Below are 26469 nucleotides of genomic sequence, written 5' to 3'. Positions count from 1 at the left end.
GTTTTTAACCAATTCGATTGGCTGGTTATTGTCCCAGATCAACCGGACTGATTGAAAACTTAGCTGATAAACAATGACATGTGACAGGTGGCCAATAGTAATACAAGAACGGCTCGAGAGACCAATGATAGCGCGAGAATCGGGAAGTCATGTCTCAATTTTGTGTCATTTTTATTATAGTGCAGGCATTTGAAATGTACATTGACTATAGATCATAATTCCGAAAAGCCTAACATGTAAGTGGCAGATTAGTAATGAGAAAGTTTGTAAAATTAACTTAACAGTAAGAGCATATTAGTTTAATGGCGACTGAAAGCGTATTTATTTACTGTTTAAAATTTGTTAAAATTGCACAAAATCGTAAATTCTTTACTATACTGAAGTGCTTCCGAAAAACACGATGAATTAATGTATTTCTACTGGAACATTGACGAGAAGAAAACAAATTATTATTTGAAAATACAAAAAAAGCTTTCAGCGAATCATTTGTTTTCTCCCTGAAAAAACAGTTGAGCATCTCCAGCGAGGGCGACCCCCAAACAAATGACTCACGACCAGGACAATAGAGAGGCGCGATTTGATAACAGCGGCGAATACAAACACAAAATCGTGGGTGCCATGGAACTAGCGCTTGTTCCACAGTGCAGTTGATCTCGGTCGCGGCGCTTATTCGATTCGCTTTGTCACACGCGTACCACTTACGGGAACCACTCGATAGTGCATTGAAAAACTGAAAATATCCGCTGGTACCGAGTGTCAAGTGAGAGGGCTGTTTTGGTTATTTAGACGCTAACAAATATGAGATACAATAATGGTCGATGAAAAAGTGTCGGAAGAGAGAAATGTCGAGGCTGTGGAACAATGTGAGACAGCTGAGGATGAAATAGGGGAAGATTTGCCCAGAAAGCCGTTTGTCAGGGTAAGTTTGTCAAGGGTTGTGTTAATTGCCCAAAGAGGCGTGAAAAAACGTTTGCGGTGTGTGAGAACCAAGCGGAGGTACCAATTATTGCGAAGCAGCAGGGGAGATTTAACAATGGGTCAAAATGAGGCAACAGTTGAATAGATTTTACAATGTTTGTAATTGAAATGTAACGAGTGTATAAAAACGTCTAGAGATTAATGGATTTAAATGCAAGAACTCGAAATTAAGTATTAAGTTTTCGCATAATTTATCGTTAATCGATGCTGGTAATAATGGTTAGGTTGTAAAGACAAGATGGCACCAAGGATTATTCTTAGGGTGCAAGCTGAGAGCGTTTTATCACTAAGCTTCAACATCTCAATCTCAATTCACTTATGTAATTTTCGTCTCTAGTTCGGGTAGCACCAACAAGAGTCTTTTCTAGCGAAGTTTCAACACCACAGCCATCAGACCTGATTGTCACACACTCCCATCCGCATTAAATTTTACTGCTAAAACTTGCGTAATGAATTTGCTAAGCTGCGATAGAATCAAAAGAGATCATAATAAATTAAGAGTGAAAGTTGTCAATTTAAACGTTCCCGCGAATAAGAAAGACCTTCCTTAAGCACTTCTTAAAATTAGGCCTTCAAAATTACTCTTTAACATGAATTACTCTCGCTATCGAGGCTCTGATGGGGAAAGCTACGATGGTATTGCATCCAGCTCAAGAGCAAATGAGAAGAAAATTTCGCATTTTACTTATAAATTAATTACACATAATAATATGTAATTCTTTTGCATTCCTATGCTATAAGTTCGCCTTGGAATCAAATACGCGCATACCATTTTAACCAGCCATACGAGGCCTTTTGTTAGTAGATACATGGCGAGATTAATGCAAAAAAACCCACTGTACACTTACATAGTTATGGGCAATAATTATTGCGAAAACCGTTATGGGTTTGTTCACGTTTATGGGTTTTGATATGTGGTCTTTAAATCAATTTTCCTCGCCATGTGAACAATTTTGACTTTGGACACGACCATAATGTACTTATTCTGAGACATATAGGAAACCCGGAAAAGATGCGAAACGCTGTTGATTTTTTCATGCGATTTATCACGTTAAAATTGCAATCAAATCGTAACATAACGGGAGATTATTGTCAATAAACACCTGGCAATATTAAGTTGCGATTGATTAAGTCATTTACTATTTACTATCTGATAACAAATACCTGATAACGAATAACGCCTACCTGAGGCTTTCAAAACCAACATGAAGAGCACGTGTTTTCCTCTTCTTAGGTAACATTTGACAGCTGTCTAGAGCACGTGTAATTTTACCACAGAAACAGAAGAGAAGCGTGACGTTGCTAAACCAACCTCTTTTTGCGTAATTTTAGTGGAACGAAGTTTTAACGAGATTTTGAACCACACGTGACTTATCTAATTCATATCCTTGATTGAATGTGAAACTAAATCTAGGAACCCTGATACGTGTCAACTCTTCGATCTATGTAAAAAACTACATACAAGCCGAATTTGTTGCCAGATAGAACTTGTGTTTTATGCGAAACATTACAATACTGGTTTTTGTCCTCCATGGAAAAAATATTCAGTCCGATCCTGATTTCTTAAACAAAACTTATCTTATTTGACAGTCACAGAACCCGCCTCAGAATTGTGAACTAAAAAATCAAAAGTGAATTTTGCTGTTTCCAGGCAGATCTCTTTGTTTCTAATATTGTTGAAGTTTTACGAAATTTTATTTGTGTTAAATCTCAGATTCCTCTGCCAATTTTCTCTGAAATGTGGCAGCATTGACAGATGTCATAATCACTAGAGAAACAAAAGCTAAGCTTCACATTGTCAGATTTTATTCAGTGCCACGTCCATTGACGTAAAGTATTGCGTTTTCTCTACTAGATTACTAGTTTGTTCAAAACCATTTAATAAGGTTTCAAACGACACGGTTGCAAATTGCGGCAATAAATTAATAATAGAAAAACCGGGAGTGTCAATACGGCTTCGTAAATTATTGGATTATGCGTTATAAGTACTGCAAGGCCTTATTAGAAATTCGAGAATTTACCTATAAATAATCCGATAACAAAACGTGTTATCTTAATGTGGTATTAATGGAGTTGTTCTATATTATCTTGCTATCAAGTTTGTTAACAACTTAGATACCAAAAGAATTTCGTGTTTGTTGCGTTGTATCTTTAATTTTTTTCTAGATGTGACTAATAGACTCACGTGATCCCAGAGAAATTAAATATTTCATAATTATGAGACGGGTAAAGTACCGGCAGTCATAACCTATCGTTTCATAGATAGCGGGACAATATTATGTGATCGTTAGTCAGTCTAGGTAACTTGAACTCTATTGGTCAACCGAAGAAAATTGTGTGTCTGTAGAAAAGGCACAGGGCATAAAGTGGTAGTTAAGACATGAAACCTTACAAACATTTGATTATCATATTTAATCTAATGCTTTAACTTTTAACAGACAAAAACAACTAATTCTTTATAATCAACAAGGAACACATTGCCCGTTTCATACGACTTGCTCCACCATAAACCACACTTTTTCTTATCTCTTTCACTTTTAATAACACGACACGGGTTCGAGTTACATTGATTACAACTGCAATAACAGTAAATTCTCATGTTCTACGATTTCCAAATGAGGGAGACTTACTCGTATGTGAAGAATTACACAGATGCGTAATAAATTGATATGCACCTAACTGTGTTGTTTAGAGTATATTTACACAATGGTACGTTTAAACATCCGGAAGTGCTACCGTCAAGTGGCCGGAAGTACCCGTGCACGCATCCCGCACCAGCTAAGGCAGGGTTTACATTAATTATAGGTGTGTGACATTGAGGTATGGCGCACGCAAGGGACGAGTGAGTGGTTAGGACTGTATTAAAAATGTATTAAATAAATAAATAAAAAGTAGGCATGAATTTTATAAATTAACCCATGTTTTCTCGACATGCTGGTGGACGACGTTCTGTACGTTTTGAAAGGTGAATGAACGACGCAACAATATTTTTTCCTAAGATTATCGATAAAGGAATTGATGTACATAGTTTACACTCTCACATAAATATGTGGACAGAGTGTTTTTGACTATATTGTTGTGGGTTTGAAAATTTTTAATTTCTTGGCTTGATTTATAAAATGCATAGTTGCAGGCATTCCAGTTAATCATTGTCTGGACACGGAACGCATCTCTGCACATCTAAAATACGTAAAGAATAATCACATTTTTGAAAAAATTTTCGAGTCTTCTTATTAAACAAAACATTAATAAAATCTTATAATATAAAAAGATAGAAATCCTTTTACGTTCTACTTACGCTCAGTTGCCATACTTGATTTAGATAAGTACTTATTGCTTCAAAATCGTCATTAGATTAATCTCTCAAGACAATTTACCTACTTTTACTTAAAACGAGCAATTCAACACTATAAAAGAATCTACAACCACTTCACGTATATACCTCCTTATACTTAAACGCAAACAAGCGAATTTACAATCTGTTCGATCATTTGGTACCCATGTAAGTGTTCCGATCAACTGGAACGTGCATGGTAAAAATTTAATTGATTGCGTATTTGTCATAATAATTTATGAGTTTTATGTATTTTCTGGGACACAGTCACTTTCGATACGTTCGAAAAAGAAAGTCATGGTTTCACGGTCAATAACTATTTAATTATGCTGGTTACCAACTATTGCAATGTACTGACTTTAGTCCTCTATACATCACTCTTTGAGTATCAGAACTCTTGTAAGTGCAGTTTAAAGTAGCCACAAATGAGGCTTGCAACAATAAAGAATATAGTACTCTGGTGACGCAATCACTTTTTCATGGTAAACTTTTTTTCCCAATGGCGTGCTTCAAATGTTATTACTGACTAGTGGCAGCAAATTTCATTTGTTTTTTCAAAAAAAGTTGATATCAGTCGATGATTTGACTATTTTCGCGGTAAAAAGACGAAAATCAAACATTTTTTTTAAAAGCAGCTTTTCTAAGTTTCAACTAAGTAATTACTGAATTTGGGAGAATAGTTTACAGAAAAACGTTTAGGGCAACAACGATTTTAACGGCGGGCGAGCCGGGACGACCGGTTGAAGTTTATCTTGGAAGGCTGAGCAGGTTTGGTTCTAAACTTGATGCAGTACTTTCAGTAAATTTTCAAATTTTATTTGCAAAGGGTATTTACACCTAAACTATAGCTGAATGCGAAGCTTCCAAACCTCTTTTTTACGCACTTCTATTGTTTCTTTTCTGCACTTCTCGCTTTTTTGTGGTTATATGGTTGTGTTTGATTATATGAAGAACCAGCCTTAGCAAGTCGGGCGCACTGGTCAAAATTTTCAGGTATCCGCCCCGACCTCCCAAAACAAACTTACTTTTTATTCCTCAACCCGCTTTATAATGACCGTACTTATTAAAACATTACTTACAAAAAGGCGTGGTTTTTTGAATTTATAATTAGGGCACCTAAACTGCCCTTTATTTTTAACTTTTTACATAATATCTCGAATTAGCTTGGTTTTTATTAAACTTAACGCGAATGTCCGTATTTTTTTCACTAGTTCACCATGTTGGTTTTGCTCATCAAGGAGAAACAAACGTTCTTAAATATGAAATTTTTAGCACTTATATAGAAATCTTGAATAAATGGCCTGGAAACAAATTTCCTTCTCTATTATATCTTCTGTTAACTGAAGCGTTGTTAACTACATTTCCCGGCAGCCAATTTTGCTCGATTTTTTTGCACGATGGCACATAATAACTTTGACTCGCATTTCGAAACTAAATATCGTTTTTTGTTTAATTTTTTCAATTATCTTTATTTTGTGATTATTTCTGCTTAATTTCATTTCCTATCTCTATGTAGCAATCAATTGCAGCCAATGGAATGGCCACAAAGCAAATTTGCTTGCAAATTTTCATTTTGTAATTTTATTGCTTCATATTCATTATAACTACTTCGGCGTAAACGTTAAAAATTCCAGACTTTAAACACGGAAAAATAACATAAAAAAAAGATTTAGTCACCACTATTTTTGCATTTTTATCGGAGACGTTAAGTTTTATGGATTATTGTAGTTGTCGATTCCGAAAGGAACAGTTTTACTAATAAATTACAGTTGATTTGCAACCTGAGGGGTAATTAAGTGGATGCTATTTTAAGAGGCTTATCGATTCCCATTTATTAGCAAATAATGAGTAATCATTAATCGTTGTTTAAAATCGAAGATTAGTGATGGGGAGCAGTAGGTAGATATAAAATAATAAATTTTGAAAACTGATCTTGTCCTTGATTTTTCCCATATATTACCCAATGAAATAATTATAAGAATAATGAAAATTTGACTAACTCATAAAAGTGTAACAAATCCGATTGCTGTTGGAGTCAAGGTCAAGAACCGATATGGTGTAGCAACCGCAACCATCATGTAGACCAACCAGCGCTATTTCAATTTGCATTTTTACAATGGTTCTTTAAAAGTCAATGTCAAATAGCGCTGATATATTCGAATAAAGTAATTTGTGAGGTTGTTAAGTGCTAAATAGCTCTGTGTATTAATTTCTTGTTGCAGAGGGTCGTCATGGACTGATTAATAGGCAGTAGTTCGTAAAAGGATTTACACACGAGATTTCTTGTTTTATGTCTTTTTATGTCGATTTTTCAAAGCAGACTCCCAGCAGAAATGTTATTTTCAATAGTTTTTCAAAACTTTACTTGTTCAATCTTTTAGTTATCGATATGGTTCCTTTTAAGTCCTGGAAACACAATGGCACGCCCCTTACACTATTTAAATATTATCAACATATCAATCACAAGGAGAAATTCCTTAATGCACTTTCACATAGATATATGTATGTGTTTATCAGTTGTCGAATAATTTGAATCTTCATCAAATAATTTGAGAACATTGTCAAACTATTTTCGCTACCTTCGGGAGCATAAAATTCTACATTCCTCGAATTTCTGATATTTGTAATCAATCTTTAGGACATTTAAGAGCTGTTTTGAGACCGTTTCACGTATAAACCTTTTACAGTATATATCACTTTATACCTATACAGCATAATCCAATACCATCAAAGAGCTCCGTATGCAACACAACACACTTGTTTATGTAATAATTGTCATATACATGAATCTGGTACTTTCTCTCTACCAGCCTCTCGTTGGTCGTCTCTCTCCGATTCATTGCTAAAGTAGATGATTTCTCTTGCACTCATTAATTCATTAGCCCTTCCTGTTTTTCGCATATTTTATTACGTTTCCATGAAGACTTATAGCGAACTCGATTGATTTAGGCCTGTAAATGCGCCTACTAATTCCGTATTCAATCCAAGTAAAACCAAACAGATTTAAAGCTTGCACGGGGAGTCGTATTTTGATCGTTAGCGCCCTATTGAATTAATAGTCATGCATTTGCATAGCTTTAAATGTATGTGCGCCAAAGAGGTCCGAAGATTACATGATTTTGATTAAAACGCAATCGGTTTCTGGATGCAATTAGCGGCATTATTGAGTGCTTGCAAATATAAATTTATATCTCATGTAATGAAATAAGAGCTCTTGTGGATATTGCGAATATTTCAAAGTGCATATTCCCAAGGCATCGTCATTTCCTACACATCGCACGACCTGACAAATCGGCGAGGAATTTAAAGGACAAGAAGATTGCATTGCTTCACCTTCTTCAATAATGACCGTGGTAATTGTTCTCCACAGGCTATTGATTATACAATCTAATCAATTTATTTCCACAGTTCCAGCTTATTATGTCATCATTATTCCCCGATTTCTTATTTCCTCGCATTAATAATCTTGTTTTTGCGTTGCTCTATGGACATACTCAAGTGGGCAGCTATGGCCATAATACACGACGTCGTTGTAATGAATAGTATATACCAACGTGTACAGGGGAATAAATGGTTATGGATCACGATATATTTGCATTAATAGTAGCGTGTGCTATAGAGATCTAGTTACTATCTTGTTTGGTCGATCAAGCCCTTATATTGTCTCTGTCTTTATTGTGTATATGGATTAACATAATAAATGTTGAAGAGATAAAATTTGCTTATCTGCGCTATTATATTCAAATACAAAGCCCACGCCCATTTAAGGCCTATACTCATCTCGGTTTCTCCTTTAAAATTCGTTGTTTTATTCATGGATGCAGCCCACTGCGTTATCCAATCTAGGAAGACTTACTAGGTTCATTTTAATTGCAAATGACAAAGTTGATCCCTTTTTGTACGGTTTCGCGTTTCACCCCGATGGCAAAATGCGCTTTAAAGGCCTTAAAGTCTAAATAAAACTGCACCAACTTCGGACAAATACCATTTTTTTCCTTTAACATACGTTTCAGGTATTAATTTGATAATAATACCCGTAAGTTCCAGGAAAAATCCGAAGCAACCACACGTACAAGACCCCACATAGGCAATACACAATGCACAGTGAAACGTCAAATGATATGATGATGTATCTGACCTTGTCAATTGCTGTCTGACATGTTTGTTTCCATCCGACTGTTATTTGTTTCATTAGTCATTGAGTTGGTTGTCTATGTATGTATGTCCGATTTCTTACTTAAGTAGATGGTCTCTGCACTCACTTATTTTAACCATTTTTCGTGCTAATGCGGTTTGAAATGGTTAAAAAAGGTCTTGTTAACTGCTGACGTCACATGCGATTGATTTTACGCCTCTCTCAAAAGCATTCTCCACATGTGTTTGAATCAGGCAGACAGAAAAATAATACATGTGGAATTTGGATATGTTCTGAAAGGTTGTAAAATGTGAAAGTTACAAATGTGGCTTTTGAAAAATTTTTAATCAAAGAAAATAACTTTAACTGCAAATTGCAGATGATAGGTGGGGTAAAAGACAAATTACGTAGAACCGATATCTCATAAGGTGTGTCGAATCACATAGTATTTTGTACCTTTCAAATGAACCAGATGAACCTTTAAAAGCGCTGGAAGTTAAGAGCCTTAAGATTGAATTATCGGATTTCTCTTACGATTTTTTTTTCAATTTTGAAGCAGTAATAATGCATTCAACTCTAGAAAACGTAAAATCGATTTAATAACATACATTTACATTTGGTATTTGACTTGGTATTCATTTAATTTAGAAAAATATTGTCATACATGGCATCAATTTTGTAATTTTTAACGATTCATCTAGGAGTGGAACCATGGAATTATTTTACTTTAACAGTTTTTTAGCGTTAGGTAAATGCGAAACCCCAGGAAATTTGTCATTTTGAAACTCGAAAACACTGTTATCAGTTTTCTAAAACAAAATACATAGTTCACACAGTTTCAATTGTTACGTAGTGCTGGTAGTCTTAAGTCGCCGCCGCCATCAGAGACTCGGAGAATATCTTTCGCCTTCGACAACGAACAATGGTATGATCTCGCTATTGTCTTTTTGTTAGCAATTTGAAGTTGTTTGTTCTTGTGACGCAACCACGTTTTATTCAAATTATTCAACTGGCCTAACCAAAACTAAGGTTAGATCCCTGATAACGTCTTAATTCGAAAAAATGTCCGCACCTGTTTATCTGCGGCTTAATTCACCCGTTTGCTTTTCCTATCTAAAACACTTTTTTACAACTAAGAAACCTTGAACGAACAAACAAAAACTTATCGTCCACTTAAGTACAATGAACTTAACTAAAAAGTGAGTATGGTGTGATGAAAAATTAGTTAACTTACACCCGAAACAACCCCATTGTCGGCACGCATCCAGCAACGATCCACGCATACCAAAGTGTAAGAGAAAGACACCATGCATCTTATGACACACAACAATCGGAGGCAATACCTTAATTGTATGAGAGGCACGCATCTCTGGTACCATACGTGCGTACCATCCGTTTCCTTTTCTTTTCGTCTCGGCTGATTGAATACTAATTTTTTCGAGTTTTTGTTTCCATTAAGTTGCCTACCTGGTTCGTTTCAAACTGCAACGCACCGGTATGTCCGTGATGAATTTTTATTGCAAGTCAATTGCTTATAGAGGAAGATTATCACTAATCGTAAAGGTCTTTATTGGATAGATCATGTTTGAGAATAAAAGGAATACCAGAAATTAACCAGACCCTCGGTCCCTGAAGGGTAATCTGTAGCGGCAAGAAACGTAATCAAAATGACGTCACTTCGAGGTAACGTGTTATTATCTAGATAAAAAAAATTTACCTTAGAAGACGAAGCTCTCAGGTCAAATGTTTTGCGATTGATAGGTGCTTGCTAAATTAAATTGGGACTTTCCTTCCTCGTTCTACGCCCGGGCTTAAGTAAGGATAGAGCGTTATTTTAGGGTGTCAATTGTACAACACTTTCCAGACAAAATCGCCTTAGAAAGTTTCTAAGGAATAACGTCGGGCTGACCCGTATTAGTATCTTGACCTCATGGGTCAAATTGTTTAATGCGGAGAAAACAGCGTTCTCTGTATGGAAGTAACACGAAAATAGCGTATGTTTATCGACTTTGTAGTTGGCAGTATTGTTTTGACGGATCATTTAGACGTGATTACCGGAGAATATTTTGACCCTGAAATTGAACAATTTGACTCAGGCCTAAGGATGGGATCTTAATTGGGTCAAATTAGGGGACTTGGGGGTGGCACGTTACCAGAGTTTGACGTTATTTTGATATTTGTAGGTTTGTCCAAATTATAAATAAAAAACTTCCTTTCTTAGGTCATTTTGACGTCACCCACCGCGCGTCTCGTAAGTTCCGGTGGGGAGAATTTTTCTTCTTCTTCTTCAGGTGTTTTTTTCCGTTTTGAAGAGCCATTTAAACACTAATTTTCGTGATGACAGGAAAAGGCAATTTTATCATCACCAACCCCCTTCCAATCGCATCGAGGCATCCGTTTTCCATTCCATTCAGCGAGTCGCGATTCTTCAAGCGAAACCTTCTGGCCCGCGGCTATCACCGACACCGGTCGATTTCTTCTTTCTTCAGTCGACCAACCTCATTTCTTTATCTCGGAAGAGAGCGCAGCCAGTGCGCCGCATGCACGAACGGAAAGTACCGTTTTCCTCTTTCTCTTCTATCCGGTCGCGAAGAAGCTGAGGGCGCTCTATCGTCATCATTCGGTTATCGATCGGTGCGTTATCGATCATCGACGTTTAGTGGTAAAATGGATTTAACCCTGTGTAATGAGTGCGATTTTAGACGGTCGAAAACGGAGATATGAACAAATTTTGTACTTTCGGTAAACGCGATAAAGTGTTGGGTTATAAGGAGCACGAGAAAGGGAGCGATATGGTGATTTTACCGGACATCACAATACCCCAGGTTAGTGAAAAGATAATTGAAAATTATGTCTTCACTTCCCCTCGAAAACTGCCTTCAGTGACCATCATTAATCTATTAACTATAAGACGAATCTAGGATATCAAATTATTGGTATTTTCTAATCTGTCAAATGCTTTATTCTGGTTAGATTTGATATGGCCACCCTCGAAGAGTATTCAGTTGGGTATGTTATACAGAGTTCACTTAGCAGTAGATCCTTCTGACTGATTCCAAAAAAATGCTCCCATTCAACAGAAGTGCCAATTTCTTAATTCTGATACCACTGTTGAAGATTAGTAGCAAAAACCCATGTTGGTTCCCATCAAATATATCCGAAGGGTAGCGTATCATTCAGCACGTCCCAAGAGTTGCACAATTGTTGGGATTTCTGCTAAATTAAAAGCATTTAAAGTTTTACCGGTTATGAGACTTTTCAGGCTTTTTCGCAGGCTGCTTTATTGATTCATTTTCTTTCACGCTGCTTATTTAATCGATTTCATTCGAAATTCTTTTCTTTAAGCATATTTAACGTAACTCTGAGGCGAAAATAGCTGTTGTGCCGTTGATGTGCCGATGAACAATGCAATGAGTTCGGATTGCACACAACTGTTGACTCTGCGGAACGGGGTCAACATTGGAACATTCCTGGGTCCTGAAACAGTGCGATCACCTGCTTTATAACGTTAACCCTTTTTTTGGAGTATTTCGACTTTATCTCGCATCAAACCCCATAGATACTATCACGCATAAACCAAGCCATAAACCCAACCACTAAACCCGTCCAGTTACGAATTCCACGGCCATCATAAATAACCCCCGAGTATGTTCGCCATCAGGCCATAATCATAATATCACTTATCGCAAGTGCGCACACAATCCAACATGGCCTGGGATGGTACGACTCTTCCTGCTCATAAGTACCCAGTACCTAATGCATCTCAAGTTCAACGATCCACCATGTGTACACACTTCAAAGGCTTTAAGCCATTAAGCCCGTCTATGACACTTTTGAGGCAATATCTTAAGGGTCCTTTTAAGCAGCCACGGTTATCGTGGTGACTAGTGTAACAACGACTCGACAGAAGCCTTTACAGTCGAACAAGATAGTGATTTGGCTCGGTAAACATCTGACAGAAATCGTAAGAAAGTTCATGATCGGTCGAAGAATGTTGTGTGTTTTATGATCATGGAACTGTAAATGGATGTCTTTGATTGGAAATCTTAACTCTGAATTTTGAACGACCCTTGAAGGATAATGTATAGTTAGTGCGAATGCTTCGCGCATTGTAACTTGTCATGTTGAAGTAACACTTTTGGGGGGCGCTATGATCGCACAGTGGAAGCAAATCTCTATTTTGCATGATAAAAGAAGTTAATTTCAGAAAAAAAAGCGTATGACTAATAAATCACAACATAACCCGGTTATTTCGGTACTACCTACCTAACAAAAAAACCACCCACATTGTTACGATTCATTCACAAGTTATTAAATAATTTATACTGTCTTTAGTTTGACTGCATGATAATGTCTTGCATGTAATAATGGAATAAATAAATAAGAACAATAATGCAACATGTTAGCACGTAATCATTGCTCACTTTCGTTGAAAAAACAGAGATTGTTATATCGGTAAATCCAAACGTTGGTTACAGTTAAGAAGATTGCTTTGAAGTGGTAGTAATAGTGCTGCGTGAAATCGGATTATAACAACGTTTATATTTTTGATTGACTAATCTTAATCTAATCAAAAAGAGTGGGAACGGAGGAGAACTGCTCCGAACCTGAGCCTGTAAATAACCGAAAATGGAGACTGTTATATGCAGCTTAACCACGAGGTTATTTATCAATTCAGGCTGATTAAACCTTTATAAATTTAAGTTTTATCTCTTTCACCAGCTGCCCAAGGCTACCGAAACCAGTACCTGCTCGAAGCAGTAGTAACCTAAATTCGAGGGAGTCATAAAATTCTCAAAATGTTTTTCCATAAGATGGTATTGATGCCGGAATGATCGCGATTTATTTCCATTGGCCATAAAAGACATTTCTAGGCCGAACAACGGAAATTGGGCAACAAAAACCATCATCAGCGATATGGCCAAAAAATTAATCATATACACTTAAAGTGCTATTTGCACGGTGTTTTTCACTTCTTAGTAACTAGACGGGTGTTATACAAATAGTATTTACACACTACAATCAATTCGAATAGTTTTACGGCTAATAGCTCGCGAGTTATGCAAAAATGCTGACCGCAACAACAACAAGGGAAAGTCCGAATGCAAATATTTCTTTACAGATTTATGAGTTTATAATAACCGAAGTTACATAAACGCCAATTAAACGTTAAGTGTGACAGGTGATTTCTAAAAATTTCCACAACGGGTAGCAGTTACATCGATAGTACCTCTATCTCGACGCGATCATAGCAGTACTTTTCGCACGCAATAATTATACTGTTTAAGAAACCAGTCCCTATCAAGCAGCATCTCTTCCTCTTTAGGCATGTCGCAAACCGTAACTGTTTCTCGGCTTAGACACGCAGGAAATGATGTAAATGGAGAATTCACCACTTACATCATCATCACCAAATTCATCACTCCTAGCTTAATCCTTATAGAAAGTTTTCTGTGAAACCCAACGAAATCGATGCTTCCACAAATACTCATAATGGCGTCATCGTCTATTAGAAAAATTTACCTACAAAATGGCCGTTATCAGCACTGTCAATGTCTCATTTCCGTATTATCTTGCGTAATGACAGTGACATTGGTCTCATTCTCTAAATGTTTTATATTCTTAAATTCAATTCAGTATTGAGAAGCATATCACCTTACAATTTATTATTTTTTAGAATTAAATAAACACCCTCTGACATCATATAACGACTCTCTTCAACATGGCGGTTTGATCAACTATTAGTTATCCCAGGCAAACGTCAAAGATAGGATTTCATGATACTGGCAAAATATTTCTTGAATACAACTTCCAAAAAGCAAAAAATTTATGAGTTGGTTTATATTTACTGTTAATCGTTCAATGGGATCAAAAACAAATGGCATTGACGACTGTCAATTGTTGGGAAAATGAAATGTCATTAAGTCCTTAATAGGCCTCTCAGAACATCCGACAATCAGCATTGCCGCCATCATGGAAATTCTCAAAAATAAAGACTCAAAAACCTGTGTAAGATGGCGGTTCATTATTCTGCTTATTTCATCTCCAAAGCCAATCCCATGCCATTTTCAATCCATGACTTTATTGAAAAAGTTTGAGGGTCTCAAATTATAGGTCTAAATGTTTTGAAAGTTACTCCCAAGAAATGAATTAGTCTACGCCAATGTGGTCTGAGCGTATAGAAATCAACCTTTTTGCACTGGTCACATTGATCAGTGGCATTTGACATGAGGACTACATCATCAGGATCTTAAATTGTGGAAAAAATGTGGCGGTTTAGAGACCATATATGATTTTGAAAATTCATCTCTCTGAAACGAATCCTTCTACGCCATTGTGGTTTTCATTAGATTTGAAGTAAGTGGGGAAATAAATTAATCTGCGCTAAGGTAAGTGGCTTTTGCTAATGAAATGAGCACATTTTAGTAAATATTTTGAGAAGAAAACTGGAAAGTTAATGTAGAAAAACAATATGCATGCAATAACGCGATTTCGACTGTTCAAAAAGTACTTATTTTTACATAAAATTCCGGCATTTTTTACAATGATCAGTGGTGTTTCACAGGAGTATTCAATCGGAAGCAGCTTAAATCCTGGAAAATTACCCGAAAATCTGAAGCAACAACTTTAGAAATTTGCCCCTGAAAAATGAATGCAGCCGCACCTGTGCAGCTCGTATTCACGATGTTACGATTGAAAAATAACATTTAAAATAACCAGTGACGTTCCACATAAGGTTTAAATATCAGCGGCAGGAAGCAACGAGAATTTGATCCAAAGATAAAAAATATTCGAATATAAATAACCTGAATTTTCAACGCGGTTTTGAAGCTGCATTTCCAATCAATTTCAAACTGCCAAAGGCAACATCGCCATTTTTAATCTACCGAGTGTTTATCTGCCCAAAGAGAAAGCAAATAACCGGGAAGCTGTCCGAAAGGTGAACGATCACAGTAATTAACGCCTCTTGCAACCATTTTAATCCTATTGCAACCTGGCGTCGAATTTTTATCTTATTAACGTCCATAATAGTTCAGCGAAGCATAGGAGATCTTTGAGGCCAAACCATCACCAGAAGAATAGGAAAAGAACCGTTCACTTCCGTAGTAGCTGTAGTGGTACCATCGCGGGTACAGCGCTTCGTGAATTCATTTTAAATAGTGCTTTGTTTCATGGGAATCGAAATAAACTAGTATGGAGTTCAATGCCACGCGCATTTATTTTGCACTAAGCTTATAGGTACAGGAATTTGAACTAACCAAATTAGGCCTGCCAACACACCGCCAGATTAATTTCGATCAAAAACTAACACGCATATAATTAATTTAATCAATTCATTATTTTAATGGATTAGTTAGCAACCAAAAACTAATGGAGAAAGTGCCTGATGCGGTAAGAAGTGGATTGTCATTCTCAGAGGGACATTTGGAGATGTGAAAGTGTTTCGTCATGACCATCATAAGCATGTCTAATTAGTCTCAAAAGATTTGTCATTGAATTGCCTCGATAATAAATAAGCTACAGGAAGTAAATCTACCTTTGTCTAATTAAATGTAGACTAAATACGCGCGAATGGGCAAAAACAAACATAATTTCTTCAGGAGATTGGACGGCCATAACCGCTTCTGCAGCTAATTAAATCAAGATGATTAACGTAGACCTCATTTCCCCTCATCTCGTTATTGCGTAATGGTCGGGATTTCTTCCTGGTCTTGGGAGAAACTTATTGTTTTCGGTTCCAGCGTAAATAAAGTCAAAAGAAGAAAATTCATAATCAGTTCATCAGGAGATGGCGCTGTGATTCAACGTAGTTTTTTTCCCGAATTGCCACAAGAGGAAATGGCGCCACAGGACAAAGTGCGTAATTGAGTCTGAGTGTGGGGGTCACGTTTGGCAACATCGAATCAGCGAAGAAATCTCCATAAATACCTGCTGAGAGCGGTTTACTTCCTGCAGTTGCTGTCGTTAAGGAGCGGCCGTTTTTTACCTAAATGAGCGGATTAAACGTATAAAGTCGCCTCGGAGCGAATTGTCAGAAGAAGCTTTTTATCAGCCTCCTAGACCAACGTTCCGATAAATTTGTCTTTGGTCTGTTAATGATGACCGACGATAATGTCGCTCTCTGCCTTCATCTGGAGAAATTATTCTATTTGTCAATGATTTATTACTGCACTGTTTGCGCAAAGGTTTGCTGCAGTCATGGGTGTCTGAGAAGAGTCTTGAGGAGTTTCTCATCACTGAGATATTTCTGCTGAATTATTCTTGTCGCGGAGTGCCACCGATCATGTTGAGAAGTACCTAAAAGGTAGGTCCAAATTTGCCGTGTTCGATAGTGAAAACTACATTGGCGTAGGTGTGTTGACTTTTTAGTGGTCATTTTTCAAAATCATTACTTTACTCCCTTGAAATTCCTTCCAGCTTTTAAGTTTCCGCCGATTTTAACCTCGTCTGAAAAAAAAACACCACTAATCACTGTGAAAATTGCAGAAAGTGCAAATTAAAATTTGCTCTTTTCGCACTGCGTTCGCGTGGGGAAATCATTTATTTTAGGAACGATTTTTCGAACAATGTGCCCTTTTTAAACACTCCAACAGACCTCTTTTGTCACAGTTAAATTCTTTTTTCAGAGAAAAAATAATAAAAGTCGCTTTTTCGAAAAATTAAACACCAATTTCCCATTTGCGCGCCTCTCCATTTCCGAAATGACAAATGGCATTTTCAGTGTGACAAAAAAAAGATAGATGCCGCACTTGCAAAACACATGTGCGTACGGTTAATTATTTTCTTAATGATTTTAATAGTTTTTAAAGTCGGCTTTTGATAGATTTATTAAGCCATTGTGTTCAAACGAAATTCATTTAATGGTCTTGCGGAAAATAAATGGCATTAACCGTATTTGCCTTAAATTAAGAGAGCGCACATGGCTGACAGGCTATGGTCTACATACATTTATGTGGTTGGTTCTCCAATTAAGTTATAAAGCAATGCAAAAGAAAAGATTTGAATATGTATTTCCAATAGTTAATTTGCTAATAAAACTTGTTATAACCCAAAAGACTGGTTTAATTCATGCGAATTTAGCACAAGGAATTATATTCACCTGCCTGTATCTTTGCTGTCGAGTTTTCCATGAAACTGATTATATATATAATATCGCAAAAACTGAACGAACGACATTAAAATGTATTTCACTAAAGCCAAACTCTATCGACAAAACCTTTAAATATTTTTTGTGACGAAAAAAATCGTCCAAAGACAGTCGGCCTGATCTTTCGGAAAACAGGTCGGGGGGGCTACGCAAATCCTCGGGATTACTCAAAGCCGATACTGTGACAAGCTAGAACTACCTCTGGAGTTAGAAGATCCGAGTAGAAGAGGTGCATTTGATAGTCTAATGTGGCTGGATACCTTGTCATTTCTTTGGGCCCTTTGTGTTATTTCTTGTTCGTGTAATAGTGGATTATTAGGCACCTTACACTGTGTGTTCCAGACGAACTTTTTCCTTTAGCAATTGCATAAATGGCGTTGTTGCAGCGGTTTTTGTCCTTCATCATTTCTTCCATTAGAACTGCCGGAGGCAACGTGCCCACGTGCGTCACCGGAATGTCCCTTTGTCTTGGGAAGTCCGAAGAGTGGAAGATTCAGTGTCGGCAACTGGCCCAAGAACTGCTGCCGGCAAATTGTCTGAGCCGCTAAAAACCAATAAAACTTTCAGATTTTCTCGATCGATATTTACTTTAGTGCAATTTCAATTATTTTTGAATTTTTGAAATTTTCTTCAATTTTGTATCAAATACTTTCAGCAGGTTTGTTATTAGCTTGACGTATGAACCGACCTAAAATAAACCAGTTTGGAATTTGTATCTGGCCTGTTTTGATAGTAAAATTTAACACTATTAGTGCATAAAAACCGCTTTTTCGTGCACAAAAATCCGTGTTTAACCACAGCAAATCGGCATGTTGTAAAACATTGCGGTTTCCAAGGTGCGTTTGTGTTTGTTGCTAATCTGCAACGTTTGCGCGATTTTACATCACCGAAAACAAATTGCAAAATTACCATAAACATCATACAGGGGCTGCACAAACATTTCTCAGTCTCTGAAACCGCTGATGATTCTTTGGACCTCGCACGAAATTAAAAAATTTCCATAGATAAATATTTACATGTAACGTAACGTATTAATGCTTGAGCAGTCCCTGTGCCCCATTGCGGCGTACGCTAGACTGATTTTTCTCAGAGGCGCCCTGGTAGACGTCTTGGTGGGCACCCCGAAGCGAATCGAACCGTTTTCGAGCATTTCGCCATGTTTTACAGTTACGCGGGTCCAAATTAGTTGCATTTAACTTAACAGGAACAATTTTCTGCTACTTAACACAATTTTATAATCGACAGCTGACGCTTCTTTACATCGCAGTTCGGTTTTGACTACTGTTAGTTACACGTGTGTGCATATATGAGCAACATCTTCAAGTGAGAAATACGTTGTTTGTTGATACCTAGCTTATTCGGGCATCGGTGTTCATCTAGTAATTTCCCCGACTAGGTCATAGGACACGTTTCTAGTGAAAATGACCGAAAAATCCGCGTAAATAGCGGCCCCGATCCATCATCTGTTATTGCGGCAGCGAAGAATTCACTTATTCTACTTATGAAGAACGGTTTCTTGCCTCTGATTCGCTATGATGTTCTGGCCGGTTAGTGCATTTTCAACACATTCATGAGAAGGAATGTTCCGAATAAGTTGAATTGTGGCTTGGTGCGACCGTCCACCACGATGGATTCTGGATGATGGGCTCCGCCATGTGCGAAGATGCTCAAGTGGGTGCAGAGGCAGAGCTTCCGGAGGCAGTCAAATCGCCACAAAGGGGACTCGAGACCCAAAATTGAGGTAAAGAGTAAAATCAATTACGTAGTTGAATCTCCCATAATTTAAACAAGAGGCCGTAGCGAATGAAGTATGTATAGCAAAAAGTAACATCCGAGGCAAAAACAATTTCTGATTGGATATCATTGGGAATTTATGCTTTGATTAGAGCTAATCTTGCAATCGAGAGCGTTCGCATAAGTGGCTTTTTCTGCGGCTCATGTCAGGTTGATTTAGAGGCGCGTTTTAATGCGACGCGATCGGGTAATCTGCTCCTGCAAATTATGCAATGTTTACAGAACAAGATACGGTTGGTTAAAAATTCATCTTCCTGCTCGCAGGAATTGCCTTAATCATATTTAATGACGATGAGAAAATGTTGCCAATGTAATGAGAAATTTATAACGTCTAATGAGCAATCGCACGTATGTGTTCTTGCACAGGGGCTCTTCACTCTGTCGATACACACACGTATTTGCTAGGCGCAGCGAATGATGAATGAGTTGTCTCTAGTGTTGTGCTAAATCTGCATAGTAATAATAGTGATAATAATGAAGATGGCTGCATTGCTGCCCCCAGCAGGAAGAATTTCTTATCCCGGAGATCGACTCGACACGCTTCATCGTCGTTAGTGCCACTCGAGAATCGTTATTTTCACATTAGTATATCTCGGTGGGAAATCGCAATAGGGGGACCCTGGCGGTAGAATCATGTCGGTTTCTCTTGAATGCATGATTCCAAACAAAAAAACTTAATTCAAATATTGATAGAGGCATGCTGGATGACGTGGTAAAAAAGTTTGCATAGAGCCATCTATGTCGGCCGCCTGGTAGTAGTTTCTAGTTCCGCCTGGCTGTTCTGTCAAAAGATGGCAGTGTTGCTAGGTGAGCCTCGCAGCGGAAAAAGACGAGCATTTGTGTTGTCATTGGATGAAGCCGAGGGAGCTCAACATTTGACAAATAGTGCGAGTTTCTCTTTTCTTAATAGCACCTGCGTGCTTCGGGCAGTCAATTATTTGCAAAGTAGTCAGTGTTTTTTTAATTTTTTCCTTGGTTATTGAATTTTTTCAAGGCCTCAAAACTATTTACAATTTTTTCGAAAACTTTCACAGCTATCAAAAACTCGCTGAACTTTCGAAAATTTACGAATTAAAATTAGTAAAACGAAAAATCGACAAAACTTTTACAAATTTGTAAACTTTAAAAATATGGGGTCATTTTCCTAATTTTCTGCAATTTTTAATTTTCGCCGTATTCGAGCGACAGCTTTTGCACCATGAAGCGACGAATGTTCATTTATGCGTTCGAATATTGATGAATTAGATCTTCAATAGTTAATTTTTTTAGTTTCGGGTTATCGAATAAAACCTACAGCTCTCCTTTGACATTGATAATTTGTCTTTCCAAATCGACGTTGATTGCACATTAACTGAGGCGAATTTAGTCGTTATTCCCAAGCATAACTAACGATGATGAGCAATCAGTGGACCGTGTGCGGCAAATGATTTGGAAAATTAATAGCCTAGAAGAGGCTCTATTGCATCTAAACGACCTCAAACGACGCGTAATTTCTCGCAAAGATTACCGGGTAAATTTTATCGTCGCTTCATTCATATATAATACCGGAGGATGCACGGACAAGTGAATGTTCTCCAGTGTTCAATTACCCCTAAAGTTAGTTTTAATAGCCACAATCCTAGAAGAAGCAAATGAGTATGTTTCGTAATTTTGATTAATCTTGGAACGTCATCCTTGGTGGTCATCATCAGCTACAAATTACCGTTGTTAGGATGAGTATTTTATGTATGGAGATATGTAAATGTCTATCTCAATTTCAGAATAAGTGTGCGAAATGGCCGACCACCGCCCGACTAATATCGACGTTGCCGCGCTTCCTTCTTAATCGCTTATATGAGAAATAGAAAACTGGCCCAATTTGGCGCCTTATTTTCAATTTTTGGTGCTTACTTGTCATTTGTCTTTTGTTCTTGTTTTAGGGCTCCGACCCCCGCGTAGCTACCTGTAGAGGTAAACTCCAAAATCGACGCTCCAAACTCAATCAGGAGATCAACAAAGAGCTGCGCCTCAGAGCAGGCGCAGAGAACCTCTTCAAGGCGACTACTAACAAAAAACTCAAGGAAACTGTGGCTTTGGAGTTGAGTTTCGTCAACTCAAACCTGCAGTTGCTCAAGGAACAGTTGGCAGAGCTAAATTCCTCAGTGGAGCTGTACCAAAGCGACAGGTAAGAGTAATGTCCTTAATTATTCTATTCCCTTAGGTCGTATTCAAACGAGTGTGTCTACCCGCAATATGATACAAAACGAGAAATAATAGCAAAATGTGCGCTTTCTCTCCATATTAACAAAAAGCGCATTTTTGATAATTATTTATTGAAGCTGGCAAATTGGACATAAATAATCAGGCAAAAAGGACACGCCTTGCGGGCTTTCTTGTAAATTACCCACCGTTCGCAGTTAACTGCGGAAGAATGCGCGTGCTCATTACCGAGGAATTTTAGCTTGTTTATTTACATTCGTGAAGAAATTTCTTCAAGCAGCGAAAAGACTTTCCTCTCGGATCTAATGTCCGTTTACGTGGGTGCTGGTCACACAGATATTATGCAAATGACCCGCGTAAAATTCAATATCATCGTAGTAAAAAGGACCTTGAAATTATGCACCAAGATGAACCGTGAAGATGCATTGGGATTTCCATTCCTAAAAGCATACTAAATGACTTGACAAATGTGACTTGCTTAACGCTATGGGATCTCCCGTTACATCCAATGGGCAGCCGGGGTAATAGGGCAATCTTTCACTTTTACAGTATGCCACACAAAGGGCGACAATGACATTGACAGTTTTGTGACGTCTTTGTCTTAGCTTGGCTGATGAACTAATTAATTCCCAAATTAAACTGTATCGTTAGTGGTTTTTTTTTAACACTTTGATTTTAACACTCCGTCTATAAACCTGTCGAAGAGATTCTCTCACCGACAAAAACACGCGCCATAAGAAGGGCGACGCTCGCCCGAGGCCAGCGGTAACCTGACCCAGATTGAGTCCAATGAGATTCGAAAACCATTCCCATCGATGGTTTTTAATACTTCCATATCTGCATTCCTAATGAACGATATACGAATATTTTTTATGTAATTTTGTACGAACGTTCGACCGGATTTATGCTTGAGAACCTCCGCGTGTTTAAAAGATCTTAATGCCTTCGGCAGTTTTGTGGTGTAAAAACTCCACTATCCCTAATTTAGAATGTCAGGAAATAATTTGTAACAATTATCTTACTAATAGCTGGTGCGGCTAGTGGCAGACCCTGTAATATGCAAAGCTACATCTCCTTAATCAATACTAGAATCTTTGTTTGCGCTGCATCGACAGGGGCATAAGAGGTCGTTCTATGCCAACCTCACAGATCTTGACATGCACATGACATAATTTTTGCCAGAACGACAGTAACTTGCGCATTTTCTACCGCGTCTCTTACGATTTCCGAGATTCCAATGGTGAACAGCGAATTTAAACGCTCCTTTAAATGTTAGGGCGATGTTCTTTACACAGGATTTCGGGTTTCAGCACCAATGCTGTCATGCCGATGATCCCCTTAGGACTCAAAGAAACGAAGGAAATCGACTTTAGGGAGCCCTTTAAGGACTTTATTTTGGAGCATTATAGTGAAGATGCTAATAAGTACGAGGACGCCATAGCCGATTTTATGGACACGAGGCAGGCGATGAGGACGCCATTGAGGGACTCTACAGGGATAGGTAAGATAGATACTCGATACATATAAGAATTTTACAAGTAATTGGCACGCAAATATCACTTACATAATAAATAAAACTCTACAAATCAGTGCATTCTGGGTAACATCATGTTATGTTAAATCAGTACTGCCGTAGTTCGGAATGTTGTTTACACCATCTACTTCCGATATTCCTATTCTGGTTGCGATTATGCTTTATATATTGCGCCTATAGATGGCATCACTCTTTGCGATCATCGATCCAAGCAACCATGACACAATCGGTTATCACCGGTAATCAGAAGACTATTTGTTGATATAGATAATCTAGAACAACTGAATATAGCAAACAATTGCCGGCATTCCACTCAAACTGTTTAAACTCTTTGAACGGAGGGCCGCTATGTATTAGTACTTTTATGAGGTCATTGTGCTGTCAAAGATGCGTCATGTGCCGAAGCAGTCGGCACATATATGTACATATAAGACGTAAGAGAAACGATAAGTTCACTTCTTCGGATTTCGCTGTGACGGATAAGTATCTGATTTCTCAAAAAAGGTGTATAAAACTGTAAAAAATAATACTGCTAAACCCACTTCCTCCATAGGTCATTGATTGACTTGGATAATATGATACGACCTGAACTTAAATGAAAGTCATTTGATGAGTTAATGAGAATTGTTTTGTGATTATTGAGTTATCTAAATTTCTCCAATATATTAAAGAATTTTCCATTTCCTTTTTAGGACTTCTTTTCCGATATTACAACCAATTGTACTATGTGGAAAGAAGATTTTTCCCTCCCGACCGATCTCTAGGAATTTATTTCGAATGGTTTGATTCTCTCACCGGTAAGTCCGTCTGGATCCCCAAAATATTTTTAAAAAATATTTGCAAATTTAAAGTAATAGTTTGATAAGGTTCGCCATTAAAAAAAAACTCATGATACTCGTCAAAGTAATTGCTAATTTCAGACAATATTACGTTCACCATTTTGCTAAGAAATTATGAGATTTGTACTTTTATTATCTTCGATCTTTTAAAAAGAAATAATTATCTTTCTCAAAACGATTTTTTCATCATCTCATAAAGGTGTTCCTTCGTGCCAAAGAACTGTGGCCTTTGAAAAGGCCTGCGTCCTCTTCAACATGGGTGCCATTTACACACAAATCGGGGCCAAACAGGACCGCTCGACGGCTAAAGGCCTCGATTCTGCAGTCGACAATTTTTTGAGAGCCGCCGGCACGTTTAGGTAAATTTACCATTTGCCTTACAAAATTAGTCCTGAACAGTATTGTTCAAAGGTATATTCACGAAAACTTCACCAACGCTCCTTCCATGGATCTGGGCCCAGAGATTCTGGAAATGCTGGTTCAGCTCATGCTGGTAAAAAATTTATGGAAATTTCCAGTTTAAGTACCTAAATGTATTGAATTTTTAAGGCCCAAGCTCGAGAATGTCTTTTGGAAAAGCTGCAGTTGCAATCTGAAGAAAATAGGTCCATAGATATTTGCCTGGATTTGGCACAGGAGGCTGCAGAGTTGGCTGAGTGTTATGCGCATGTTCATGAATTAATTTCGCACGACTCGGTACATGATTATGCTCCCTACAGGTAGGCCACAACTCACGAAGAAATCACCTCCACTTATGTCCTAACTACAAATTATTTATTTAAAATTAACTGTAATGTCCTTTGTAGTTGGATATCTCTCACGCAAGTCAAAAGGGAATTTTACACAAGCTTGGCGCACTGCCACGTGGCATCAGGGGTACTACACAAAGATGCAGGAAAAATGTCCAGCACCACCAAAGACACTCTACAATTCCTGCACGTGCAAAACGATTCTACGCAGTTGGATATAAGAAACCCCAAAGACGCAAACGAAAGAAGACTGCTGGGTAACATCTCTTTCACTCTACTCGACTATTCTACAGCATTGCTCTTAGGTAGGGCCCATCTTCGGGAGGCCCTAGTCCTCCAAGAAGAGTGTCAAAGGCAGCACCGAATGTGCAGGGAGTTAAAGGGCAAACACGCCCTTGCTGCAGTATTAAGACAATCTCACAAAAAGGCCCTGCAAGGGTATACATCTACAGATACTGAAGATGATTTTAGTGATATGTTGGATCCGCCTAAAGTACAACGTGAGTGAAATTTCCTGTGTGAAATTGTGGGTTTAATTGAGGAAATTCGGCAGCTGCAACAAAGTTCCAATTGTCTTTGACTCCTCCGGATTTTGCGCAGTTTAGAGTAAACGACTTATTCAGGGGTCTGGGCCCCATAGCTATTTTCTCAGCAAAACGCCACTGGTCCGCTCCCAGGTTAGTTCAGTTGCATAGAGGAAGAACCATTGATGGTTTTGGGTTTTCTGTGCGTGGAGACGCTCCTGTCATCGTCGCGATCGTTGAACCTGGATCTTTAGCTGAGGTTCGCATAAATAATAATAAATCCCATTTTATAATGTTACTAATAAAACTTACTTAGTTTGGAGGTGTCAAAGAAGGAGACTTTATTGTTAGTATAGGGGACAAGGACGTAAAATGGGCTAGCCACGAAGAATTAGTCTCCCTGATCAAGAATGCCGGCGACTCTTTAAGTCTCAAACTGGTAACTCCTATGGATAGAAACTATTTAAAGGTAAGTAACTTCTGTAATAGTCTGTAATTATTATGAGAACTAAATCAGATGTATTCAGACTACGAAATCGAATCAATCTAAGGGGTCCGTGTCCACGCATAGTAGCTCTAGTGGCGTCTCCAGTGGAATGTCCAGTCCTTCCGGGTCAATGGCGCAGCACAACCACAATAACAGTAAAAGGCTGATGCACTGGAACCCGTTCAAACGGAACCATTCTGCAAGTAGAGAAGGGAAGGACTTCTTCGAGAATGTTATACTCAGATAAATTTTCTAAGTCACTTTTTGGTTAATTTATTACTACTTTTATTAAGGCGAATCTTTTGTATATAAGCAGGACACAAATAATTATTTATTTTTAGTTTTCTCTTTTAAGTTGTTACTCGACTATTTTTTAATTTATTGTTTTTTGAACGCTCATTGAATTGTGAATGAGACAGACATGTATAGAGTCTAATATATTATTATTTGTTAAATTGTTGTGTACAGTGAATGCAGTAATAATAATAAATCATTATACATTGGAAGTTATCTGTGGTTGAAGTTGTAATAAAATTATGAATGTTTCCTTAAAAAAAAACATTAGGACACTAATAGGCTTCTTGTACAGTAGAAGTGAAAATTTCATCACATAAGTTCATACATTCACCTAATTTTGTATGAATATATGAAGAGACGTAAATTAGAATAAAATTTAAAAAAATGAGAATGGATTTTTTTTTTGTGGTTCTGCTATCTATGAGCAATGTAAAGGATTAGCTGCTAATCA

The 26469-nt window shown here is 37.6% G+C and overlaps 1 protein-coding gene across 6 annotated transcripts; it reads left to right on the top strand.

Annotated features, from left to right (window-relative positions):
- The first annotated feature begins 608 nt into the window (after positions 1–608).
- Positions 609–26231, top strand: Rhp (rhophilin). Of its 6 annotated transcripts, none has more exons than XM_066286273.1 (12): positions 609–919; positions 21309–21553; positions 22899–23089; positions 23815–23919; positions 24161–24320; positions 24373–24454; positions 24511–24680; positions 24768–24967; positions 25016–25210; positions 25264–25493; positions 25551–25703; positions 25752–25927. In XM_066286273.1, exons 1-12 carry the CDS (start codon positions 812–814, stop codon positions 25782–25784), a joined length of 1872 nt encoding a protein of 623 aa, XP_066142370.1. In that variant the 5' UTR covers positions 609–811; the 3' UTR covers positions 25785–25927. The 6 variants fall into 6 exon arrangements, with proteins under 6 accessions (XP_066142370.1, XP_066142365.1, XP_066142368.1 ...); XM_066286271.1 differs by having other exon boundaries at positions 613–919; positions 25762–26231; XM_066286272.1 differs by lacking the exon at positions 609–919 and adding an exon at positions 10919–11272 and having other exon boundaries at positions 25762–26231.
- The last annotated feature ends 238 nt before the right edge of the window (positions 26232–26469 follow it).

The sequence above is a fragment of the Euwallacea fornicatus genome, chromosome 10 (genome assembly GCF_040115645.1).
Source record: "Euwallacea fornicatus isolate EFF26 chromosome 10, ASM4011564v1, whole genome shotgun sequence".
Classification (NCBI taxonomy): Eukaryota; Metazoa; Arthropoda; class Insecta; order Coleoptera; family Curculionidae; genus Euwallacea; species Euwallacea fornicatus.
This window is presented reverse-complemented; position numbering and strand designations above follow the sequence as displayed.